Source organism: Eleutherodactylus coqui, chromosome 4 (assembly GCF_035609145.1).
Source record: "Eleutherodactylus coqui strain aEleCoq1 chromosome 4, aEleCoq1.hap1, whole genome shotgun sequence".
In the NCBI taxonomy this organism is placed as follows: domain Eukaryota; kingdom Metazoa; phylum Chordata; class Amphibia; order Anura; family Eleutherodactylidae; genus Eleutherodactylus; species Eleutherodactylus coqui.
In genome coordinates this window covers 59,385,724-59,409,320 of record NC_089840.1, presented here as the reverse complement: position 1 = coordinate 59,409,320, position 23,597 = coordinate 59,385,724, and the positions used below count along the sequence as shown (strand labels likewise).

General features: G+C 42.5%; 1 protein-coding gene across 1 annotated transcript in view; it reads right to left on the bottom strand.

The window, feature by feature from the left end:
- TRARG1 (trafficking regulator of GLUT4 (SLC2A4) 1) overlaps positions 1–23,268 on the bottom strand; it is a 45,373-nt gene extending 22,105 nt beyond the window's left edge. The window contains exon 1 of the mRNA XM_066599538.1: positions 22,632–23,268. Within this exon, the coding sequence (XP_066455635.1) occupies positions 22,632–23,033 (402 nt within the window). The 5' untranslated portion in view covers positions 23,034–23,268. The remainder of the gene's footprint in view (positions 1–22,631) is intronic.
- Between the last annotated feature and the right edge of the window lie 329 nt (positions 23,269–23,597).

Here is a 23,597-nt window from a genome sequence, read left to right as displayed (position 1 = left end):
GCACATGATGTTCGCCAATAGTGTTATGGTATAATAAATATATCAAAGCATTATCTCAGTGATACGCACATGTACAGTATAGCCGAAATCCTGACAACTTTCATAGTAAATGAATAAAAAAAAACAACAGTGGAATACAGTTCTGCAGTTTTACTGCTGTGTGCTGTGACATACTACAAAGGGACGCACTAAGACTCTACAGTCCAAGAGCCAACATAAACCTGGAGCCGGCCCTGAAAGTAGTAGTAGAGCTGTGTAGCATTGACTGGGCAAGGTTATGCTATACAGCCCCTGAAAAGGACAGGGAGGGGGAGCTGAGCTTGTGCATATTCATAAGACCAGTAAATCAGTGCTAGCAATGCCCCCAAGACTGCAATTTAGGTATGAGGCTATCTAAATGCATGAACAGGAAAACTCAATGAAAAAATAACAAATAAATGCTTTTTTTTCCTGCAGGGACTTAGTAAGATGTGTGTATTGATTTTTCATGCACAAAGGTCTCCATAACCCATAGGCCTCATGTCCACGTACACGCACGGATTCCACTGCTGAATTCCGCAGTTGTATCCGTGCGTGCCCAGGGACATGGAGAGGTAAAGACAGTTTCTTACCTCTCTGGATCCAGCGCGGGTCTCCTCTGAGCCAGACGGATCTTCTTTCTTCAACGCAATGGATGCATCCAGGAGCGTTGTCCAACGTGCCCGGTGCATGTACAGTACTTTCTTTTTTGTTTTTGAATCTCCAGCTTTCACGCGGATCTGTGGCACCTCCACAGTGACAGCTGCAGGTGTGCCGCGCATCAGACAGCTTTCATTGACTTCAATGGAAGCTGTCCCTGCAAGGATCCGCAAGAACATGGAGCATGCTGCGATTTCTTCCCACACGTGTGACCCGCACACCGGGAAAAAAATCACACCCGCATGCTTCCTGTGGGCGGCAAGAGGTGCGGATCTCCTGCACAGGAGACACATGCAGATTGGGCCTAAAGAGAGCTCAGCATCCAACTACTTTGCATCCTCTTAGTTTCTCAGCTACATTTTCTGCTTCCAGTATAGAGTCATAGGTTAGGCCTCAGACTACGTCCATATTGGTAAATCACTGTAGACCTCTCTACAGCGTTATACCGGTGTTTGTAAATAGCGGGTCTGCCGGCAGAGACCATGTATGACTGTGAGTGTACTGCTCATGCCCACGTATCACATGCAGGGTGACGTTTTTTCCTTACTTCCTCGCTCTGTTTTATAGGGGTGTTGCGTATGAAAACTCCGCACATAAACGATGTATTCTGTATAGATAACGTTGTATACGAATGTACAGGGCTCACTCTATGTGGTACGCAGAGAAATAGAACATGCTGCGATTTATTTCTCGTGCGTATCTACACACAGTGTCTACACGTACATGTGCAAGGATCAATGAAAGTCTATTGCCATTCATTGACTCCATTCACTGTGTATCATGCGGCCGTGCAATGAACGCGTAATACGCGGTCAAAAAGCCGCTCGTGGACATAAGCCCTCAGAAAGATGAAATTTATGATTGCATACTGCCTGTCCACAAATGTAATAAATCTAGACAATCGATGGCCTGATAAACACCTTTAGTCTGCGTTCCCACGTACGGGTATCAGCTTTCGGCTGATCCTGCCGATATGGTCAGCAAAATTGTGCAGCTATTGGCAGCTGAGCGGAGTCTCAGCCACAAGACGGTACATGTATGTGAGAAGGCAGCCTTAAACCCCTAAAGACATGGCCTTAGAGATGAGCGAGCGTACTCGCTAAGGCAAATTACTGGAGCGAGTATTGCCATTTTTGAGTACATGCCCACTCGTCTCAAAAGATTCATGGGGCCGATCTCCCTTTCTCTCCCCCCCCCCCCCGCTTCCCCATGCTCAGTCCCGCAACTCATCCCTGTCGGCCCCCGAATCTTTGGAGACTAGTGGGCATGTACTCAAAAATGGCAATACTCGCTTGATTAATTCTTGATTAATTTTCCTTAGCGAGTACGTTCGCTCATCTCTAATGGCCATCTTTCATTTTGGTTTTCTTCTTCCCACTTTCAAATAATTGCAACTTTTGTATCTTTTTCTAGCAACATACTGTAACTGTATGAGGGCTTGCTTTTTGTGGAATGAGTTATAGTTTTCAATAGTACCATCTAATGTATCCTATAATGCACTGACAAACGTTCAGTGCAGAGTTGAAAAAAAACGTAATTAGGCCATTTAAGGGTGTTACAGCATACACAATATGGCAAATGACACTTTAAGGTTACTCTGTGGGTCGGTATGATTACAGCAATGCTAAATTTTATAGTTTTTTTTCTTCGTTGCACTACTTAAAAAGTATGTATATATATATATTTTTTAAATTGCGATTTATTTCAGTGATAATCACCCCGTGTAAAAGTACCTTAATTCAAACGGGCGAATTCACACGGTCTGCATTTGTAACTGAGTAAACTTAGACAGAACTTGGATGCATTAAAATCAGTGCGCTTGTTCAGACAAGCGATTTTTTTTTCCCCACAGACCAATTGCCTATGTAAAAGAGTCATATTCAGAGTAGGACATGCAATGTCCACTGTCCCACACATCGGACAGCACATGGATGATATGTCCAAGTGCTGTCCAATGTGAGTTGTGTCCAAGAATTGGTTGTCTCAATGTGGCCTAAGGCCTTTTCACAGGAGGGTATATCGGACACTGTTTTCACAGCCGGCTGATATACGCTTCCATCTGAGCTGTCTTCCCTCTTCCCTCACCCTCACCCACTGTCTGCCTCGCTCCTTCCCTCCCGCTGTTTGCAATGGGAGGGGGCGGGACAGGGTGGAGCTAAGCTCTCACACCTCCCTGCCCCTTGTCTACAGCCAGCAATGGGAGGGTACAGGGAGGGGGCAGAACTTAGCTCCACCCCCATCCCGCCCCCTCCTATTGCAAACAGCCAGAGTGGAGGAGAGAGGCAGAGAGTTGGTGAGGGGGAGGGAAGACAGCTCAGATGGTAGCATATAATGGCCGGCCGTAAAAAACGGCGGTCGATATATGCTCATGTAAATAAGCCCTAAGACGGAGGTGTAAATAGTTTCTGGCTTCTTAGACTCATTACACGAGAAGCCAAGTGAACTCCTATAATTTCTATTATTTCTAAGATCTACCGTTCCGCAGAGTGACTCTTCCGTGTTTTACTAATTTTATGGAATATAATCTGACATTACAAACTGTTGGCTTGCATACATGCATATTGTAAAAGGGTTTACATGAAATAATGATGTAGTACAAGTTACAGTCTACAAGCTGCGGTCTATTCATTGCCTTCTCAGAGGGAGCACAATACTATCATCATAGAACATTTAGATGTTTCAATTAGTATTTTGAACATCTTGGATAATAGAAGCTGAGCGTCACCTGTAATCACTGCATAAATGATTTAGAAGTTAACTATGTCTCCAGGGGCAGGAGAACACTACCATGATCTGTCTACACTGTTACAGGTTCGTTAGGATACGCTTTACAAATTAGAGGCTGGAAAAAGAAGATTTATTCATATCCAGATTTGCATAAAAAATACAATACTGCTTTCATGCATTTAATACATTAAAAAGTAAATCTCCCTACATTAACCAGAACCAATTCCCAAAAGAAGCCCCATTGGTGTGGCCATTTAAATCCCCTTTTATACTCAGACTACCCACTAAATCATTTACCCTTTTGTGTTTCAGTCATCACAATTTTTTCCTTTTTTGTCAATGTAGCTGTATGGCAGCTTGTAATTTGCAGGATGACTTGTAGTTTTTACCATAACTTATTCCAGCTACATATAATGTATTGAATAACTTGTACAATTTTTTTTTGCTGGGGGCAATAGAAAAGAAAAGCACTTTTATCACTGTCTTTTGAGATTTATTTTTACAACCTTCACCATGTGGGGTATAAATATGATGTTACCTTTATTCTACAAGTCATTATGATTATGACAACACCACAATTATATAGGTTCTATTCTGTTTTACCATTTTTGCACATATAACCAGTTTAGTTTTTCTTAGAAATAGACTTTTTCTGTGTCACCACATTGCAAGACCAGAAGATTTTTTTTTCCGGTCGACAGAGCTGTATGAGGGCTCTTTTTGTGGGACTCCTTGTAGTTTGCATTGGTACTATTTTGAGGTATAGATGACTTTTTGATTATTTTTTATTTCAGTTTTGGGGGATGCAAGATGAAGAGAAAACAGCTATTTTGGCACTTTACTTTTTATTTCTTTTAACAGAATTTACTGTGATGTTTTATAGTATCACTTCAGATGGGTTGTTGACCGAGGGATTATTCCGAATGCCATACCTGGAGTGAGGAAGGATTTTTTTTCTCCTAAGGCCTCTTTCACACGAGCGTCAGTTTAACGTTCAGATAGCCTTGCTAAAACATTGCGGCTATCGAGGGGTTAAATCACGTGAACGAATAGCAGCCACGAGCACTTAGCGGATAGTATTCGTGAGTATGCAGCTCCCCCTCCCTTTGCCGGCCAGCTACTCTAGAAGTCTATGGGAGCCGCCGGCATTGTGCCGTCAAGAGAAATCTTTAAAGGGGTTGTCCCGCGGCAGCAAGTGGGTCTATACACTTCTGTATGGCCATATTAATGCACTTTGTAATGTACATTGTGCATTAATTATGAGCCATACAGAGGTTATAAAAAGTTTTTTACTTACCTGCTCCGTTGCTAGCGTCCTCGTTTCCATGGAGCCGACTAATTTTCGCCGTCTAATGGCCAAATTAGCCGCGCTTGCGCAGTCCCGGTCTTCTTCTTTTTTCAATGGGGCTGCTCGTGCTGGATGCCGCCTCCGTGTAGCTCCGCCCCGTCACGTGCCGATTCCAGCCAATCAGGAGGCTGGAATCGGCAATGGACCGCACAGAAGCCCTGCGGTCCACCGAGTGAGAAGATCCCCGCGGCCATCTTCATCAGGTAAGTAAGAAGTCACCGGAGCGCGGGGATTCAGGTAAGCGCTCTCCGGTGTTCTTTTTTAACCCCTGCATCGGGGTTGTCTCGCGGCGAACGGGGGGGGGGGGGGGGTTGAAAAAAAAACAAAAACCGTTTCGGCGCGGGACAACCCCTTTAAGTAAAAAAATGCGCCTATTGCACTCTTTTTTGATGCGCAATTTTTTTTTGGCGTATCAAAAATCGTTCGTCTGACAGAACCCATAGGAAACCATAGGTTCTTTTAGACACAGTTTTTTGATGTGCCTACTCTGTGTTAAAATGACGCTCGTATGAAAGAGGCCTATATTAGAAAAATTGGCTTTTATCTGATGGGTTTTTTTTTTGTTTTCCTCTGAATCAACATTGGGGAAGTAATAGGCTAAACTGGATTGACATATGTCTTTTTTTAGCCTAACATACTAGATTTATGTTAGTATTGAATGTTATGGATTACCAATTATGTATAGTTTGCTTTTGTTCTCCTTATTTTTTTCATATATAAAAGTCTTGTGTAAGTGGGGGGAAAAAACTTTACATTTTTGTAAAAACATTTAGATGCTGCGGTCAGCAAAATGCAGGGTTAAATGGTGTAGAGGAGTGATTAGATGAGCAAGTCCTCATCTTTTCACTTCCACTCCTTTTTCTAAGAAAAGAGACTGCCATATGTGACAATGATAGAGCAAATATTCTCTCTGATTGATGGGAGGTGATAACATGAAGAAAAGTCCCGGTCAACCCTTCCCTGGGAGAAGGGTAAAGATAGGAATCACCAATCTTCAATGCTGCTTGCTCATCCTCCCTGCTTCTCTGCTCTGTACACAGGATGAAAAGTAACAGCTGTAAAATCAGTATTCCCAACCCCACTTCAAATGCCTGTAGCTTGGGGCAAAAATCTTGTGTTTAAAAATACACTAAAGGTATGTCAGCAGCACTGATGGTATCGGAGCTACAGCCGTTTGAAGTTGGACGAGCTCTATTAGTCCAAAACTGTATTATGCTTTTACTGTAGAATGAAAAGAGTTTCTCCTAAACTGTAGGGGGAGTTAAGGCTATCCACAACCTGTCCTGTCCATACATCTGTAATAGAGATGAGCGAGCGTACTCGGCCACGCCCCTTTTTCGCCCGAGTACCGCGATTTTCGAGTACTTCCGTACTCGGGTGAAAAGATTCGGGGGGCGCCGTGGGTGAGCGGGGGGTTGCAGCGGGAGTGGGGCGGGGGGAGGGAGAGAGAGAGGGCTCTCCCCTGTTCCCCGCTGCTACCCCCCGCGCCGCCACTCCTCCCCCCACCCCCCCGGCACCCCCCGAATCTTTTCACCTGAGTACTGAAGTACTCGAAAATAGCGGTACTCGATCGAGTAATTACTCAAAACGAGTACGTTCGCTCATCTCTAATCTGTAACCTAACATCCCAATACCTCCCCACATGTAATCTCCGGTCGTCACGAGACATCCTTCACGGCTCTCCTCACACAATTATCTCTGAGATTTCTCTTGTGCATCACCTATGCTCTGAAACTCGTTATCTCAACCCATCAGACTCTTCGCCATCTTAGAAAGCTTCAAAAACATCCTCAAACCTACCTCTTGGGAAAGTCCTACAACCTACAGTAGACCTGCTGTTACTATCATATTAGCACCTTTTACCCTCACCTGCTGTCTCCTTCCCCATTCCCTTGTAGACTGTAAGCCTCTCGGGCCGGGTCCTCTCTCCTTGTATTCCAGTTTGTAACTCATTTAGTTCATGTTTATTGTTCATAGCAGTAATTATTATTGGCTGTAATATAAATAACAATATTTGACACAATGTAGTGGATTTCCTCTATAAAAGTAGTTATGAGCTTCATTAGGAAATATTTAGGCTTCAAATTGTGTAGAAGTGTCTAGATTTACTGTAACAAGATTTGGGGTTTTAGCAGAAATACATATTTTATCACAACCAGCACTAATATTCCTATTCCCTTCAACCATCCAAAATTAGGCCGGCACCCCCCCAGAGACTCCAATACTTACCTGCGGATCCCATGACGCTTCGGCGAGCATGCGCAATAGAGCGCGTGACGCGCCGGCCGCATCATATGACACGCCCACAGCGTCACATAACGCGCCGGTAACGGAAGATACCGTGACGGACGGCTTCCATTGACTGCAATGGAAGCCGTCTGCGCGTACACCCGCAACAAATAGAGCATGCCGCGGGTGAGGACGGGTGATTTTACGGTGCGGAATTCCGCACTGTAAGCATTGTGCTATTAGGTTCAATAGAACCTAATAGCTGCGGGCAACGCAGCGGATTTCCGCCGCGTATTACGCGGCGGAAATCCGTCCGTGGGAAGGAGCCCTTAGTTCTTTATTTTCCTGGGTTAGAATATTCTAAAGCATGGACCGGCATAGTGTGTATTTGTAAAGACTCTGGGGGAGATTTATGAAGGCTCATGTACCTAACGTTTCGTCTATAATGTGACTTTTTTCAGTCCAAGTGATGTGCCAGATTTATGAAAGCTGTGAGATTATTTTCTATTATTTCTGCCTGGTCACATCTTTAACTTTTCGTCTGAATTTGCGGACATGATATAGGTGAGGCAATGGTTTACACCTGATTCATAACGTGTGACTTTTTAAAAGGTCGCACAGTTACTCTAGTGCTGAGGAGGTGTATTTCTAGCACCATCTTTCACACCACAGAGGAAGAAGGTATTTGCTCCTAATTTAACATACAATGTGTGACTTTTTGATGACTGTGTCTCATAATAGATCAGTACTCCGACCTGAAATCGCACGTAAAAGTTTTATAGGATAAGATTATCTATAATCCCTAAACAAAACAGCTTCAATTTTGCATTATACCAATATTGATTAGTGCAGGCATCTTTCCATTATAAATGGATGGAAAAGTCTGTTGTTGTTGTTAGGTGTTTAGTGGTTCACGACCCTCGGCGACCCTAGAGGCGAGCTCCCTCCATGTTCGGTTTAGCACTGCTTCTTTCAGTTGTGTGATATCCATGCCAGTATCAGCTCTGACAGTATCGGCCATCGTGTTCTTTGCCGGCCGGGTCTTTTTTGCCTCTGATCTGTCCAAGCATTATAGATATTTTAGCGCCTCTGCTCGCATTACATGGCCGAAATCCGTGAGTCTGAGTCTGGTCATCTTCCCCTCCAGTATATATTGGGTCTTGTATGATTCAGGACTTCTCTGTTTGTTACTCTCACCGTCCAGGTTATACGCAGCAGCTTTCACTGGCACCACAGCTCAAACGCATAAATCCTCCTAGCAGCTTTTTTCGCAGTCCAGCTTTTACATCCATACATGGCTATGGGGAAAACGGTGGTTTGCACTACCCTGCGTTTAGTTGCTACCAATATACCTACTTTTCCAGATTTTGTCTATGTTTAGCATTGCGCTTCGCCCCAATGCTATCCTACGTTTTATTTCTGGCATAGAGTCTCCATCCTGGTAAATTTTTGAACCAAAGGCGATGAAGTCTCGCACGCATTCTATGGTCTCATTTTGATTTGAATTTGGCCATTTTTTCAGTTGTCATAATTTTTGTCTTCTTTAAATTCAGGTAGAGGCCCATTTTTTTTACTTTTAGCTTTAATCTTACATATCAGCTGCTTCAGACCGGCTTCTGTTTCTGCAAGCAGAGTTGTGTCATCCACATAATGAATATTGTTGACGCTTCTGCCACCTATTCTCACCTCTGTTTCCAATCCGTCTAGGTCCATTTTACACATGATCACTTCCACATATAGGTTAAACAACAAGGGTGAGAGGATGCAGCCCTGTCGGACGCCTTTGCCGATCCCAAATGAATCTATGTCCCCATACTGTCTATTCACAGCGGCTTCTCGATTGGTATAAAGAGATTCTATCAGCGTAACTAGATGTACCAATACGCCCAGTTCTTGTAGGGCGTGCCATGGCTTGTCATGGTCGACACAATCATAGGCCTTGATGTAGTCGATGAAGCACATGTAGATATTCTTTTGGTATTCTCAAGCTTTTTCCATGGTCCATCGCAGGTTTGCAATATGGTGGCGGGTGCCGCGTCCTCCCCAGAATCCTGCCGGCGCATCAGGAAGTGCCCCTTCGACTACTGATCTCAGTCTTTCCTGTGTAATTTTGAGAAGGATCTTGCTTGCCTGCAGAATGAGGACTATTGTACGGTAATTGGGGCAATTCTGGGAGTCCCCTTTCTTTGGTAGAGGGATGAAGACATATCTTTTCCAGTCCTGTGGCCATTGTGTGGCTGCCCATACTGCCTGGCACAGTGTTGTGATGGTTTTCACTGGTACTGGCAGCAATAGCTCTGCCGGTATGTTATCTGTGCCTGGTGCTTTATTTTTGGCTAGTTGTTTTATTGCCATAACCACTTTTGACTCCATAATGGAGGCTCCAAGTCCACAGGCTCCACCTCATGCAATGGTCCAGGTATGTGGTTGCAGGCATATAGTTCATCTGTGGTCATTCAGTTTCTTCCCATTTTTGTCTTTGATTCTGCCATTGCATGCCATGAAAGGTTTTCGGACCATCTTGACCGGTGAGAATAGGCCTTGGATATGGCATTTCATGGCTTCTGTTTTGAATTCTTTGCAACGCTCATTCCAGCCCATTTCCTTATCTTTCCTTGCTGCTCACTGAAAATCAGCATTTAGTTGCCAAACTTCGTCTTTGTTGCCGGCCGCCTTTGCTGCTCTTCTTTTATCGGCTCTTCTGAGGGTTTGCTCGGACAACCCATAGCGTCGTTTTTCCTGCTTCTTATAGGTGAGATGCTTACTGGCTGTTTACATATCTGTGGACTGTATATCGTGCCATAGTTCCTCTGGATGCTTTTCTGATGTGTCAAGCAAAAGTCTCCTTCCCCCCCCCCAAAAAATGGAAAGAATAAAACATATGTTTAAAGATCGGAATACGCAGTTTTGGATCACAGACTATTAAAGAGGTTATTAGGATTAGATTTTCTAATGTCCTAGGGCATGGCCAACCTTAGCTCTGTGCAAACTATGCGGTTGCACATGGTGCCAACCACCAGCATGTATTGGGGGGGTCAGGCGATTGTTATGAGCTTACATCTGGTATTGTATATATAATGGGAAACATCACATCACACTTGCGTGCAAATCGCACAACATGCGATGTGTTTGACTATTCCATTGAAAACGATGCATTCTGAGTGATGCAAAAAAATAGAACATGCTGCAAATTTTTACCTCGCTGCATCGCTGTGTAGGAGAAAAAAAAAAATCGCTCATGTGTATGACTCCATTCAAAGGGTCGGAAGGGGCATCATCTCTCCACAAGGAGAGAAGGAATGCCGCCATCCAATAGGTGGCGCTGCAGAGGTATTGCTCCATCTTCCTTATATGCACCCCATTCAAAAGAATGGAGTTATTCCATAATGGAGTTCATATTCGCGCTTCTCGCAATGCAGAACACTTGTGTGAGATTCACACTCACGTGAATGCAACCTTACACATACATCCCATTGGCTTTCATCTGAACTGTGTAATGCTTCATCTTTCCTGTAGCTGCAGTGCAAGGAATTGAACATCTGCTGTTGTTTCTCCACATATAATTAAGCTGATAGCTGGGTGTTTTTCTCGTAAAACTGCTCTTTATTCACTTCTATCTCTTTAATTATTCATGAGATGCGTGAGTATGGAGGGATTGTGTATATCCTTAATGCATCTCTCCATCTGGAGTCCATATATCTGGTTTTTAATGAAAGAATTACATTTCTAACAAAAAATGTAACAGTCCTATGATGATTAATTAACTTTTTTTGTACATAAGAAGAATCTTAGGACTGTGCCAGGGTTATTGTATGACAGATCCAAATCTCACCTGATGGACCGCTATGAACATAATGGGGTCCACTGGGGTTCCAAGTAGCTTTGATGGCAAGAACAGCCATGCTTGCTGCACTATTCTTGCCATCAAAAGTGACGGAAACTCCAACAGATCCTCGGATGGGGATGCCAAATGCAAATATGAATAGAGTTAGTCAGTTAACTCTTTCCCGACTACACTAAAAATATCACAGAGGGCTTTGTAGGACTCGTGAAAGAGAACTTGTCATCTAAGCCGGCTTCCAACCATCATGGCGGTCTGGTGTTTATTATTTTGACAGGTATAGGTTGCAAAACTGGCTCCTCATAAAATGTCCATGGAAATGCGTTGAGCCTTAGGCAGGGGGTTTATATGAGGACAGTCAGCAAGTAGACGGATGAGCATCTAGTTAGTAATACAATGTACTCCAGCAATTATCAGGGCAAGCCAGCTGGGCTTTTCGGTAACGTATTGGATCATATAGCCAGTTTTTGCTTGCTAACTTGATATGGGGATATATTGAGTATGGGATTTTGGGCTGGAAATAATTGAAGGAATTCCAATAACCATAACCCTAATTAACCCTTTAACACCTTGTTTTGCAATTTTGCTAGCTTTTTTTGGGCTGGATTTTGTTCATCCAGCCATTACTTGAACAGGATCTATGGATTCTGTGTTAGCTGGGGGGATCACTAATTTAGGGAAGTGACCTTGGCTATATTGCTTGGTCTAGCCCTTCAGTTGTGAGTACCCCACATGTGCGAATACCCTCCTGATTCTGAATGGGCAGATGCAGGGGTATGTTTTATATCATGGCATCTAAAACCTGTTCCATAACAAATAGGGTTTTGCTACTGTGGGTGTTTCAATGTGAATATGGGCATTGGGGTATAAAAAACATATTATGAGTAACCCCACCACACACATGTGAGTTTCAGGTATAGTTTTTTTTTTTTGGTCGTCCTGCTCGGATATATATTTAATCTAGAAAAAACAAAAGTTAAGCTTTAGGACGTCTTTCTGGGACAACGTCCCGACTACATCACCTAAATATACAGTAGCCTTCAGTAGTGTGCCAGTTTGCAGAGCTGACGTATATTTACAGTCCCCCTTTCCAGGGCAGTCATGGACTTCCCAGTTCATGAAAGGTCCAGCTATGGCTATAAGTAATGACCTCTATGCCAACATCAGGACTTGATTGGTTCAGGTCTGATAACAGAATCTGTACTAAAGGCTGGTTAATTGTCAGATGTCAAACACTCCTGTGCTCAAGGAGCGCTGCGAGCGTCGGGTCCCTGCAGCACAGCTGTCACTTCATCATTTCAGGTCCTAAAGTTAACTTCAGGTCCTAAAAAAACTGATCACTTTTTTTTTTTCGTTTTCCAATTTGGTTTTTGCCATAAAAATCAATAAGACTTCAAAATACACATCAAATGCAAAAACGTGCCTTAAAACAGAGCGTTTATGTGGTTTATTTAGACAAATTTTGACGCTAATTATTTCAGCCCCATCAAATACGCTAAACTGCGCCACAGATCCACATCGAAATCCGCATGCTACATATGCAGATATTGGTTGGTATTTCCACGGCAAGATATTACACTGCGTGTTGTGGAATATTCTGGTGTTTGTGTGAAGGCACCCTAAAAGTTTAATCATTTATTCATACGAACCACCAAATGATTCTATTAAAATGACTCATCCTACAAAAAACACAAGCCACCAGTGTTTTTATTGTGCAAAAGTAGAAAAACATAAAAAAAACATATTTGCTATCATCAGAATTGTACAATGGCGAAATTGCTGTTTTTTGACGTTCTTTCCAGAGAGCATTAATAAAAGCTATTCAATAAGTTACAGTGCGGCTGCCTGTCCACGGGCGGATTTTCATTGCGTTCCCCGTGGCGATAATCCGGCCGCAGGGAACGCAGTGAAAGCTTTCCATAGCGTTGCTATGGAAAGCACAGTCCCCCTGTCCACAAGCGGAGAATCATAGCGATTCTCTGCTCGCGGGCGGCAATTCGCAGCATGCTGCGAATTACTGCAATTCTCCGCAGTCAGCCTATCTGTCAGATAGGCTGACAGCAGAGATCCGTCTGCCGGCTCCTGCTCCCGCCACAGGATACCGCAACGCCCGTACACAGGGGGCCTAAATGTACCACAATAAAATGCAACTCATTTCACAAAAAACATGGCTACATCAATGGAAAAATAAAGAGGCGATGACTCTCAGAAGGCGGTAATGCAAAAATGTAAAAAGTTCCTGAAGGACAAAATAGGAGATTTAGGTGGAATTGTAGACCTCATTACCTCCTTCACATTGATATGCATACTTTCCACTTGTTCAAAGGGAACCTGCCACTGGCCATGAGCACCATAAACTAAGTTATTATAGGGCAGGTTCCCAGGAGTGCAGGGAGGTATTTCTTATACTTACCCACCTCCCGCTGCCCATACTGCCAGCCCCAAAAGTCCGCGCTCTGCTCTGAGTCGATCACTGAGTTCTGTTATTGGCTGCAGTCCCCGGGGAGATCCTGTAAACCCTGCAGGACTGCAGCTGTAAACAGAGATTGGGGAACCAAGCACCGCGTTGGACATAACAGGAGGGGGAAGTATATGCTGATTTGTTATGTTATGCATGTGGAAAGTCTTTTACCAGTAAACATATTTCAGACAACCCCTCTAAGTTAACAGATCTTTCAAGTTGTTCCTAATGTTGCAAACATATAAATGTAGTGCGCTTCAAAAAGTGAAATCGCCAAACGACACTAAATGCATGGTCATGTACGCGGGTACATATTTGCAAAAAATTACAAATGCATCGTTAAATATTTTTTTAAAGGAGTATTTTAAGGCCTATACTAGTTTGCACCATTAAACTTTGCCTATATGCCCACAGCTTTCGTGGTAAAGAACGCAGATTCATGATATGATGCAGCAGGAGGAGTTACAAAAACAGGCAGTTTATTTAGGAAAACCGAAATGTAGGTGAATAACAGTATATGGAAAAACCAGCAATTAAACTTTTATCATCTCAGGAATCCTATTTCAGTGTGTTTATGCACTCGCCCATAAGATGTGTATTTCCAAAATGCTCCGTACTCCAGATATTGCAGATTTCGATTCCTCTGCCCTCTGGTTATTTACTGCTTGTTGTCAGGGAAATAGATGACCTTTTCTATGGAAGGAAATAGCCCTTCTCTCATCTCAATCTGTTGGTCGGGATCTCAGAAGCACATGCACATTAGCTTTTTGGCCCGGCCACCAGCTACTGCTGTGCTGTTATTTCCCTGGAAGAAGCGGTCTGTTTTCCTGGTAGTGAGCAGTAAACAGAGGACAGAGGAATCAATAGCTGCAATATCTGGAGAACGGAGCATTTTGGGGGAAAAAACATCTTTTGGGTCAGTGCATTGTTTTGCGATTTCAAACACATTAAAATATGATTCCCAAATAGGAATACCCCCTTATTGTTACCTATGGATAAGTAGCCCTAGGATTACGACTTCTTGGGATATAATGAAATAACAGCCAGAACAGTAAGTAGGATAACAATACTGCTGAGTAGCGATCAGTTCCTGTGCATTTCCAATGTACGGGGAAATAAATGTGTAACATATCACACAGTTCAGTTTGGTAGGATTAACACTCCATTAAGATCAACACGGTATATAGACAATCCCATCTATGGACTCCAGAATAACATCTCTATACTATGAGCTCCTGCTCCTATATGCTTATCTCGGTCCGCACCTGTGAGCAATATGCTTTTATTCTACAGTCCAATTCCATTAACGTCACAACCCCAATCAGTTTATATGACACCCAACTATCCAACAGGCTTGTGGATTTACTATTCTCGTGCCTGGCAGTGTGCACATCTAACGTTAGGCTTGAGGCCGATCTCACTTACAGTATGTCATTGTTCAGATGCATTCCCCAGCTGGTCTCAGATTGTTCAGTCCAGAAGAACCAGGGGCTCTTGTAGCGGTGCTTGCAGCTCCTTTCCTTTGTGCAGGCCATTGAACCCTCACTTCACAGCACAAACAGTAGACTCAACTCAGCTTCTGCTGCTTCTCTCACCCAGATGCTGTGCTCCCAGTGCTCTTGTGTTGCGTCCTGCTGTTTTTTTCCACCCGCTGGCAGCAACTGCTCTGTAGTTTATACCACTTCTCGTTGACAGCAACTCTCCCTGCGCTCTGCCTGTGGTGCAGCAGAAATTCCTTTTTGTGTCCCAAGCATCAAGCAATTATCCAGCGTCTTTTGGGAAAGCTCAGTTATACTATGCTAACATTTTTGGTGCAAATTTTGGCGCACACAAAAATTTAGTGCTATTTTTATATGCAACTAATAGTCCATCACCTTAGCAACCATTTAACTCTTCAGGGGAGCCCTTTATACAATCCCATTAAAATATATAATCATTACTTGCTCCATACGGATCTGCGTCTATCCAAGCTAGTCACACGGTACTACCCCCATTCAGTTTTCAGACTACCACTGATGCCACGTCCATTGGCTTGCTTCCAGTCCCAGCCAGTGACAACAGCAGCGAGCTAAGCTATAAGAATGGAGGGACAGGACCCGATATTGCATTGCGTTCACGATGCTCTGCCTCCACGTCACCTTTGTGTAATGTAATATGGGCATTGCAGGAGAGATGACCTAGAAGCAGCCATGGCTGGAAATCACAGCTCTAAACAGAGTGGGCACATGGCAGTGGATTCAAGGGGTGTGCAAAAAGAGGCAGAGTTTTTGTGGGTGGGATAATGAGTGTGGGGAACCCTTTAAAAAATATATATATTTTGGCACTGGAAAACCCCATTGGAATGCATTAACACTAAAAAAATGCTTTTTTTCCCCAGAGATTAGAACAAAGACAATACAGGCAGTGGAGGTTAGTCAAAGCAGCATATAGAGTAGATAAAATGTCCAGAACTACTTTACAATGTAAAGACTCTCCAAGAAAGAAAAAATGAACAATAGAGCGGCGGGTAGTTTTTTCCACGTGTTACAGTAGGAATTGTAATACAATTTAACAATAATTTTATCTTTATTTGCCAATTGTCAACACATTGTGAGCTATCATAAGTGAAGAGTTTAGGAGACATACTCTCACCTAGTCAACATAGAACGCGTATGGAACATAAAATATGGCTGACATAACAAGGCTTTTTTAGATGCGGCAGCGCGCGTTATGCGGTGAGTAAATATGTTCCGGAGACTCAAACATTTCATTCTTCAGATGAGAGAAACACATTAAAACTATTGTTTTAATTCTGACACAAAGAATAAAGTTTATAATATTTATTGCACACAGTGGGATTTAATCATTGTGGGCTCTGCAGTAGGAAAGCTGAAGATAAGAATAGCAGAACATATAAATGGGATTGATGAACAGGATAGAAATGCCTCAGGGGCAGCCAAGCATTTCCAGGACTATCATGCTAATTCCTTGGCAATTTTAAGTTTGCAGATATTGAAAGAGTTAAAGTGAATCGGTCATCATGTTGCTCAAACCACGGGCAGCATGAACCCTTGTAAGTAGACTTTTTCGGAAACGCTACAGCATTTGCATAAACACTAGTTCTAGGGTGGTCTTTTTTTCTTTTTTAAAACCCTTTATCCAATAATCAGGGATTATTCCAATTGACAGATTGGAGTCGGGAAGGAATTTTTTCCCTTAAATGGGGAAAATTGGCTTCCACCTCATTGGTTTTTGTCGCCTTCCTCTGGATCAACATGGGGGGTGGGGGGAGGGGGTAATAGGCTGAACTGGATGGACATATGTCTGTTTTCAGCCTTACATATTATGTTACTAAGTGATTTTGTCTGATAAAGAAGATCCTTTTATGGCGCTGGACTGTCTGGATTTTCTTTATATGTACTACTGAGTGACCTGCAGTAAAGATGCATTGAGCCGGAACGATTCATTCCAAAAATCGTTCAAACGAACAAAAGTGAGTGACAATCATTTAGTTTAAGGGCTTATTCAGGCGTCCGTATATCGGCCGGATTTCCACACCCGGCTGATATACACTGCCCTCTTTGCAGGGGGAGGAGGCGGGATGGGCCGTAAGCAGTGCATTGAGCTCCCACCCCCCACCACTATTTGCAATGGGAGGGGGCGGGGATGGCACTGAACTCCGCCCCCACCCTCCCATTGCAAACAGTGGCGAGGGGCAGAGAGGGGGTGGGAGCTCAGTGCACTGCTCCTGTCCCGTCCCGCCCCCTTCCCTGCAGAGAGGGGCAGCGTATATCGGTCAACCATGGAAACAGCAGCCAATATACGCTTGTGGGAAAGAAGCCTAAACGTGAGCCAACGACTGGATGAAAGAGAATCATTCGTCATTTAGTTTCAGCCAGCATAAAAATCATTGTTAGCTTTTTGATACAGTTAAAAACTGATTATTCAGGGTTCCACATAGGGATGTGAAATACTGAACGAGAAGTTCATGATTCCCAATGCTTATTTCCCTGTCTAAATCAGCTGCACGGACGAGCTGGTATTGACGTCACCAGCTCATTCATTCGGGCAAACGAGAATCGTGAGGTTCTCATTCGGTGTAAAAGGGCCATAAGTCCATGCACTGTAGGAACTTTGACTGGTTTCTGTTTAAGTACAAGTCCGGGTGAGTAAGACATTTGCCTTTCTGGTGTACAAGAAGAGTCAGAAGGTATCTGGGGTCTTTGTGGGTGGAATAATGAAGATCACGGCTCATTTTAAAAAATTATTTAGGCACCGGAAAACCCTTTTAAAACATTTTAATAATTAATGAACCGTTATGTAATTCTCTATGGGGTTCGCATTGGACAGGGAACCACAAACGAACTCCTAAGTAGTTTTTCACATGAAATGGGAATATGTGTAAGAACATATTAGTTTTTTACTGTGGAAACAACCAAAACTCATTGCTGCTCTGATTCACTCTTGACTACTGTAACTCAATACTAATTGGTCTTCCCCTCTTTAAACTCCCCCTCTCTAATACTGAATACAGCAGCCAGGCTCCTCCCTTTGTCCAACCACAACAAGGATGCCTCCACCCTGTGCCAGTCACTATACTGATTGCTCATTAACTTTAGAATACAATCATTACTTATCATTCTCGTCCAAACAAAAGCTCTTCACAATGATGCACCGCCCTATATTTCTTCTCTCACCTCTTGCTATCACACTACATGTGCTGTATGCTCTGCTAATTATCTAAGATTACCTTCCTCCATAATCTGAACATCCCCCTCTCAACTGTTTTGTGCTTCACCAGTTCTGTGGAATGTGCTTCCTCGGTCAATCAGGTTCATTCCCAACAGCCACAGCTTCAATTAAAGGTTGCAGAAACATTTTGTGCATGAAAAAAATCAATAAACACGTATCTTACTAAGTCCCTGTAGAAAGCAATTATGCACTTATCTAGTTTTCATTATTGCATTTTCCTTCTTATGCATTTAGAAAGCAGCATACCGAGTTTGCAAGCTCAAACTATTGCTGGTAGGATAATGCTTGTAAATAAAACTTGTAGTAACCACATATCACACATATAGCAATATAACACAAAAAGGATACCAACGGGCGTTCTGCCAAAGCTTCATATATTTCATTTATTGCAAGATTAACCCCTAGTTGCACTATGTTTGTATCTGTTGAGTTGAACCTCACAATTGGGTTAATAAAAATTGTATATATAGAGGACCATACAAATTTCCCTTGCTATGCGATGGCATTATACTTAGCTCCCCTTTTATATAAAAATTAGCCTGCATGTTCAGGAACAACAAAACAAAAAAAATTTAAAAAAAAAAAAAATTAATTTAAAAATTAAAAAAAATAAATAAAAAAAACCTTTTCCTTATTTCTCTTTGTCAAAAGATAAGTACAAACATGAGCATATATGTTGTTTCTATGTACATGATATTAGTCTGACTTGAAGTATAGCCCCCATAAAGGGATCTGATCCCAGAGGGAGAAAAAAATAAATAAATAAATTCCATTTATTTTTTATCCTGGACAAATATACTCATATTGGTTTTCTGCATATATGATGTTTCTATATATATGGTGCAGGTTTGACTTGCAGTATAACCCCCCCCCCCCCCCCAAAAAAAAATAAAAAAATTAAAAAAAAATAAAAATAAAGGGTCTGGTTTAAATGTACTTTCTTCTCTATGTTTGATTCCTGTATATGCAATGCAGGTCTGACTTATAATTTAACCCCTGAGGGGATCTAGTCCCCAGTTTATGGATCCTAAAGGACTCTCTGATCAGTATATCATTGAACGTTGCTTTGCCGCGCCTGTTATTGGTTACTTTCTTTATACCAAAAACATGTGAAACTAGCGGTACTGCATGAGTGTGAATTGATGAAATGATTGGCCAGATTTGAGAACCCGTTTGAGCAAGCAGTGGATCGTGAGACATATGAAGTGAGCAAGTTGACAGCACAGCACACTATTGTCAAGTGTCTTTTTCTGTAAATTACATCCCTCTGCAATAGCATCTTTTTCTGCTCTCTGTCCTGATCTCCTCCACCATCCCCCTCCACTGTCATACAGCCCTCTGTAATAGTATCTTTCTCCACTCTCTGTACTAATCACCATCATCACCCCCGATCTCTGTCATATAGTTCTCAGTGACAGCTCCGTGGAAAGGCAGTGAATGCACCTTCACAACAGGGGAGCAGGCATGGGGTGGAGCTGTCAGTTTACTCTGGCTGAGTTTGCTAAGATTTGAAATCAAACCATTGCGCACTTTTAATGAAAATCACAAGGGTGTACATAGTCTTTAAGCATACCCTACAAATACATCTTAATAGGCAGGTCTACCACATTCCTTAATCGAACTTCTTTCCTTCTAACTTCTAACTCTGTCCCTCTACATTATTCCTCAGACCCTGACCCTTTCTTTCTACAGTACCCCCCTCAATCCATGCACCCAAATGCACTTCATATATGTTCAGACGCAAATACAGTCTCTGACCAGCTCATGCAACTTTATGTATATTAATTTATTTTTTATTGGGCAGAACAAGCACTCTTTACCTTTTGTGCCATCCGTGTTTCCTCACCGGTTGTAAATGAACAGGACTCTTACACTACTTGCTACGGCCTCGTTCACACGAGCGCTGCTTTAGCGCAATATAGGCATGCAAAGAAAGCGCTTTATTAGAACCAATGGTTTCCTATAGAACCATTTAGATAAGGGAACTTTAGACACACTAAATACTCTCACCTAACAAAGATAGGACATGCGACTGCAATGTCGCATCTAAGGTCTGTGGTGCGAGAAAAGATAGGACCTGACCTATCTCTGGTGTGTGCTTTCCATAGACTCCTATGGGAGCTGAATAACACGCACCATGCATCTCCGATCGTGTGACCGTGCAATTTCACAGCTAATTAAAATCACCCATTCATTCGCCTATAATGCGCTAAAACAGCGCTTCTGTGTTTACTAATTGAGACCCCAAGGTAGGTCCAATTTCTAAATGGGGGCACTCAGGGGGTCCTATTGGTAGATTTGGCACTGAGGAGCTTATTACCAAGTGGGGACACGCAGAGGGTCACTATTAACCCAATCCCACCCCAGGACATATATGCATGTCCTGAGTAAGAAGGGATTGCTAAGAAAGGACATATAGGTACATCCTATTGATGGCGCGGTCTCAGGAGGTGATCCGCAGTGGGAGCAGGCATCCTGCTGTAACAGTGGATAGGTGATAAAACTCAATCTTGGTACAACCCCTTTAAGTAATTTGCTACTGTAATGTAATGTCTGATTTTGTCCGTTCATGCAACTTCTGAATTGTAAAGTCCAGTGGAATATGGTACCACAGTATAAATATAGGTTATTGTTACTTAGCAGTGAGTAGATCCAATTGACTATAGTTTCTGATGAAACAGTATATGTGTATATATATATATATATATATATATATATATATATATATATATATATATATATATATATAATTTCCTATTCCAATCCAATTAGCCTTACATGGATAGTACATATCAATGTCATTGAGTTCCTCCCAAAATAATCTAAGCTGTACCATGTTATAATGTAATGCCTGTAATCCGTGACTGTAAACTGTACCTCCCTTTATGACTCATAAGTAGGACCATGGAGAGCTCCTCCCTGGGAATGCCCTATCTCTATACACACTTATCTACTATGAATCTATGTGTCGTATGTACTGCAGTGTCCTCCCTATCAAACTCCATCAGATCTATTCCTACTGTTTCAGAGAGAGAGGGAGAACTCACCCCACCATCATCCCACACATTAACTCTATGCAATACTGCAGTAGCAGCCTACATTTACATAAAATATGCTAATAACAGCTGGGTATTTGGCCAAGCCTAATTTTTCTATCCCTATACAGATGAGTTAAGGATGAATAAAAGTGAGAAACTGAAGTCAACCAAATCTGCAGGTCTGATGTAAATCCCAGAGCCGAGTATTGATCCCCATCTATCTGTGAATCGATAGCAGTGTTTTATTAGGAAATTAAAGGACCCCTCCCATGCAGGCGCTTAATTGACCCTTTGCATTTGTTAAACAGTCAATTCCATGTGACCCTGCAGCACTATACTGTATAGAATACATTGCAACCTAGAGACTGGATGATTAACCAACAATAATACATCAAGACGTGAACATAAGAAGAGCTGAGCTCATCAACATGATTTTTCCATTTGTTTCAATGCAATATTGGCTATGATATAACAATCAGTTACAATGTATCTCAATGATAATGCATCAAAAGAACGAATTTGTAAACTATAAACATCCCCTTTTGCTTAAAGGGAAACTTCCCCCCCTTGAGCATTTTGAGCAAATCCTTAAATATACATCTACAGTATTGCCTGACTTGCTCATTTTGCTAGTAGAAGGAATTGAGGTACTGGGAGACTAAAGACATTTTCCCTGCAGCTATTTTCCTTGAATAGTGAAATCGGTTTTAAAGGTGGAGTTACACTTTATAAGTCTGCATTATATTAATGGGGTTGAGGCATTATTTGCATTCATCTAAGGACATTCCTTGAGTGTGCAGTGGGATAGTCAATATCCTTGCCTTGCTATGTACCCTGGGGTGTATTTGAGGCAGTTGACATAATCATCCATTACTGAAAACATAGCAGCTGAACGCACAATGGCTGGAAAATGCTGACATTTCACAAAACGATATTGGAAGTTCTTGCTCATGTGACACAAGCAAGGGTTAAATGTTGAAAATCCGCTACCGATATGACATAAATCTTCCCCTGATTGCCTTGCATGCTCCCTTCTTTGCTTCTCGGTCTGATTAAAAGAAAAGGCTCAATTTCCAACTGCTGAGATGATCACAAGTATATTGGATGCGGGAAGCAGCAGGGAGGTGTCTGATTCTTGCTATGTCCCATTAACAGAGATGGCATTTGTAATATGGTACAGTAAGCAGCACATGGAGGGCACGCTGCCAAACCCAACCTATACCAGGAAAGCAAAGCTATTTATTATTGCAGAATGAGTAGAAAGAAATATATCACCTATATCATCATGCTCTTGGTTATACTCCAGGTATAGCCTATAGCATATTGACATGTCTGTGTGATGATGGGTTGCTGTTAGCAAGAATTTCATTTTTTCATTCCCACTCACTGCTGGGTGGGGCCTCACATGCATTAGGATGCAGTAGCTACTTTTTGATACAATGTTTCTAATTGATAACATAGTAGCGAAAACAAAATACTAAAAACATAAATATAGTCCATAAAGCATTTCATGCAGTGCACTCTGTGACAAAGTGAGATGCCATGCTACTAGCAATTCCCAGCTGGGACTCTACTCACCATGATAGAGAAGACCAGAGCCACTATGTTGACTGGCCAAACAGGACAAAAACAGGATAAGATGGCCAAGACCAGATAGTCAGTGGGTCTGTTTTGCTCCTGGGCGGTGGTGGTGGCTGTAGAAGAAGCCCTGGCAAGACTGCCCCTGGAAGGTGAGAGGGGAGCAGACTCCAGTTGTCCTGCAGAAACTGACTTGTAGGGCAGACTGTGCCCATTCTGGTCCAGGTCTCCTATTGACTTTTCGCTGGACATGGTAACTGAGAAAGACTTCTTCATCCCATTTTCTTCTTTTGCCTCAGAGGCAGATGTAAGGAGTTTTTCAGTTTCATGAGCATCTGCAGGTAAAGGGTTACCTGATCCACTGAGTGCCTTCTCATACTGGGCATCTGTGTTAATGGCCATGACAGTGATAAGACGTCTCCTCAACACTGTCTATTGCAGTATTTACAAAAAGTGATTAAAAAAAAAACTTCTTTTTCAGAGCCGCTAAAATCCCATGGAGACAATAAGACAGAGGCTAATGCAAAGTAATAAATGTGGGGTATGTGATGGAGGAGAGAGAGGGCTTAGTGAGTTAGAGAGCAGCTGGATGAAGAGTTGGGTGGTGTAGGATCCTATGTGATGCTCTAGCTCTTTGGTAGATTTGCTGCAGACTGCTGCTGCCCTGCCCCAGCCTCTGCTAAAGGCTTCTCAAGTGGAATCGTCCTCTCAGGACGAACCAACTCAGATGCTGGGCTGATGACACAAGCAGATTATTGCAGTTTTCACAGTGAACAGCATCACAGGATTCTCCTGGGTGTTAACAGTGGAATTCCTCAGCCATAAAAGCTTTTATTCTTTACCGATGTTGTACAAATATTCATACCTACTTAGAGTCTTCGCATCGCATCCTGCGCTCATATTTGCATTATGCGGCTGATTTTATTATCAAATACAAGAAAACAATAAAAAAAATACTAGCGATTT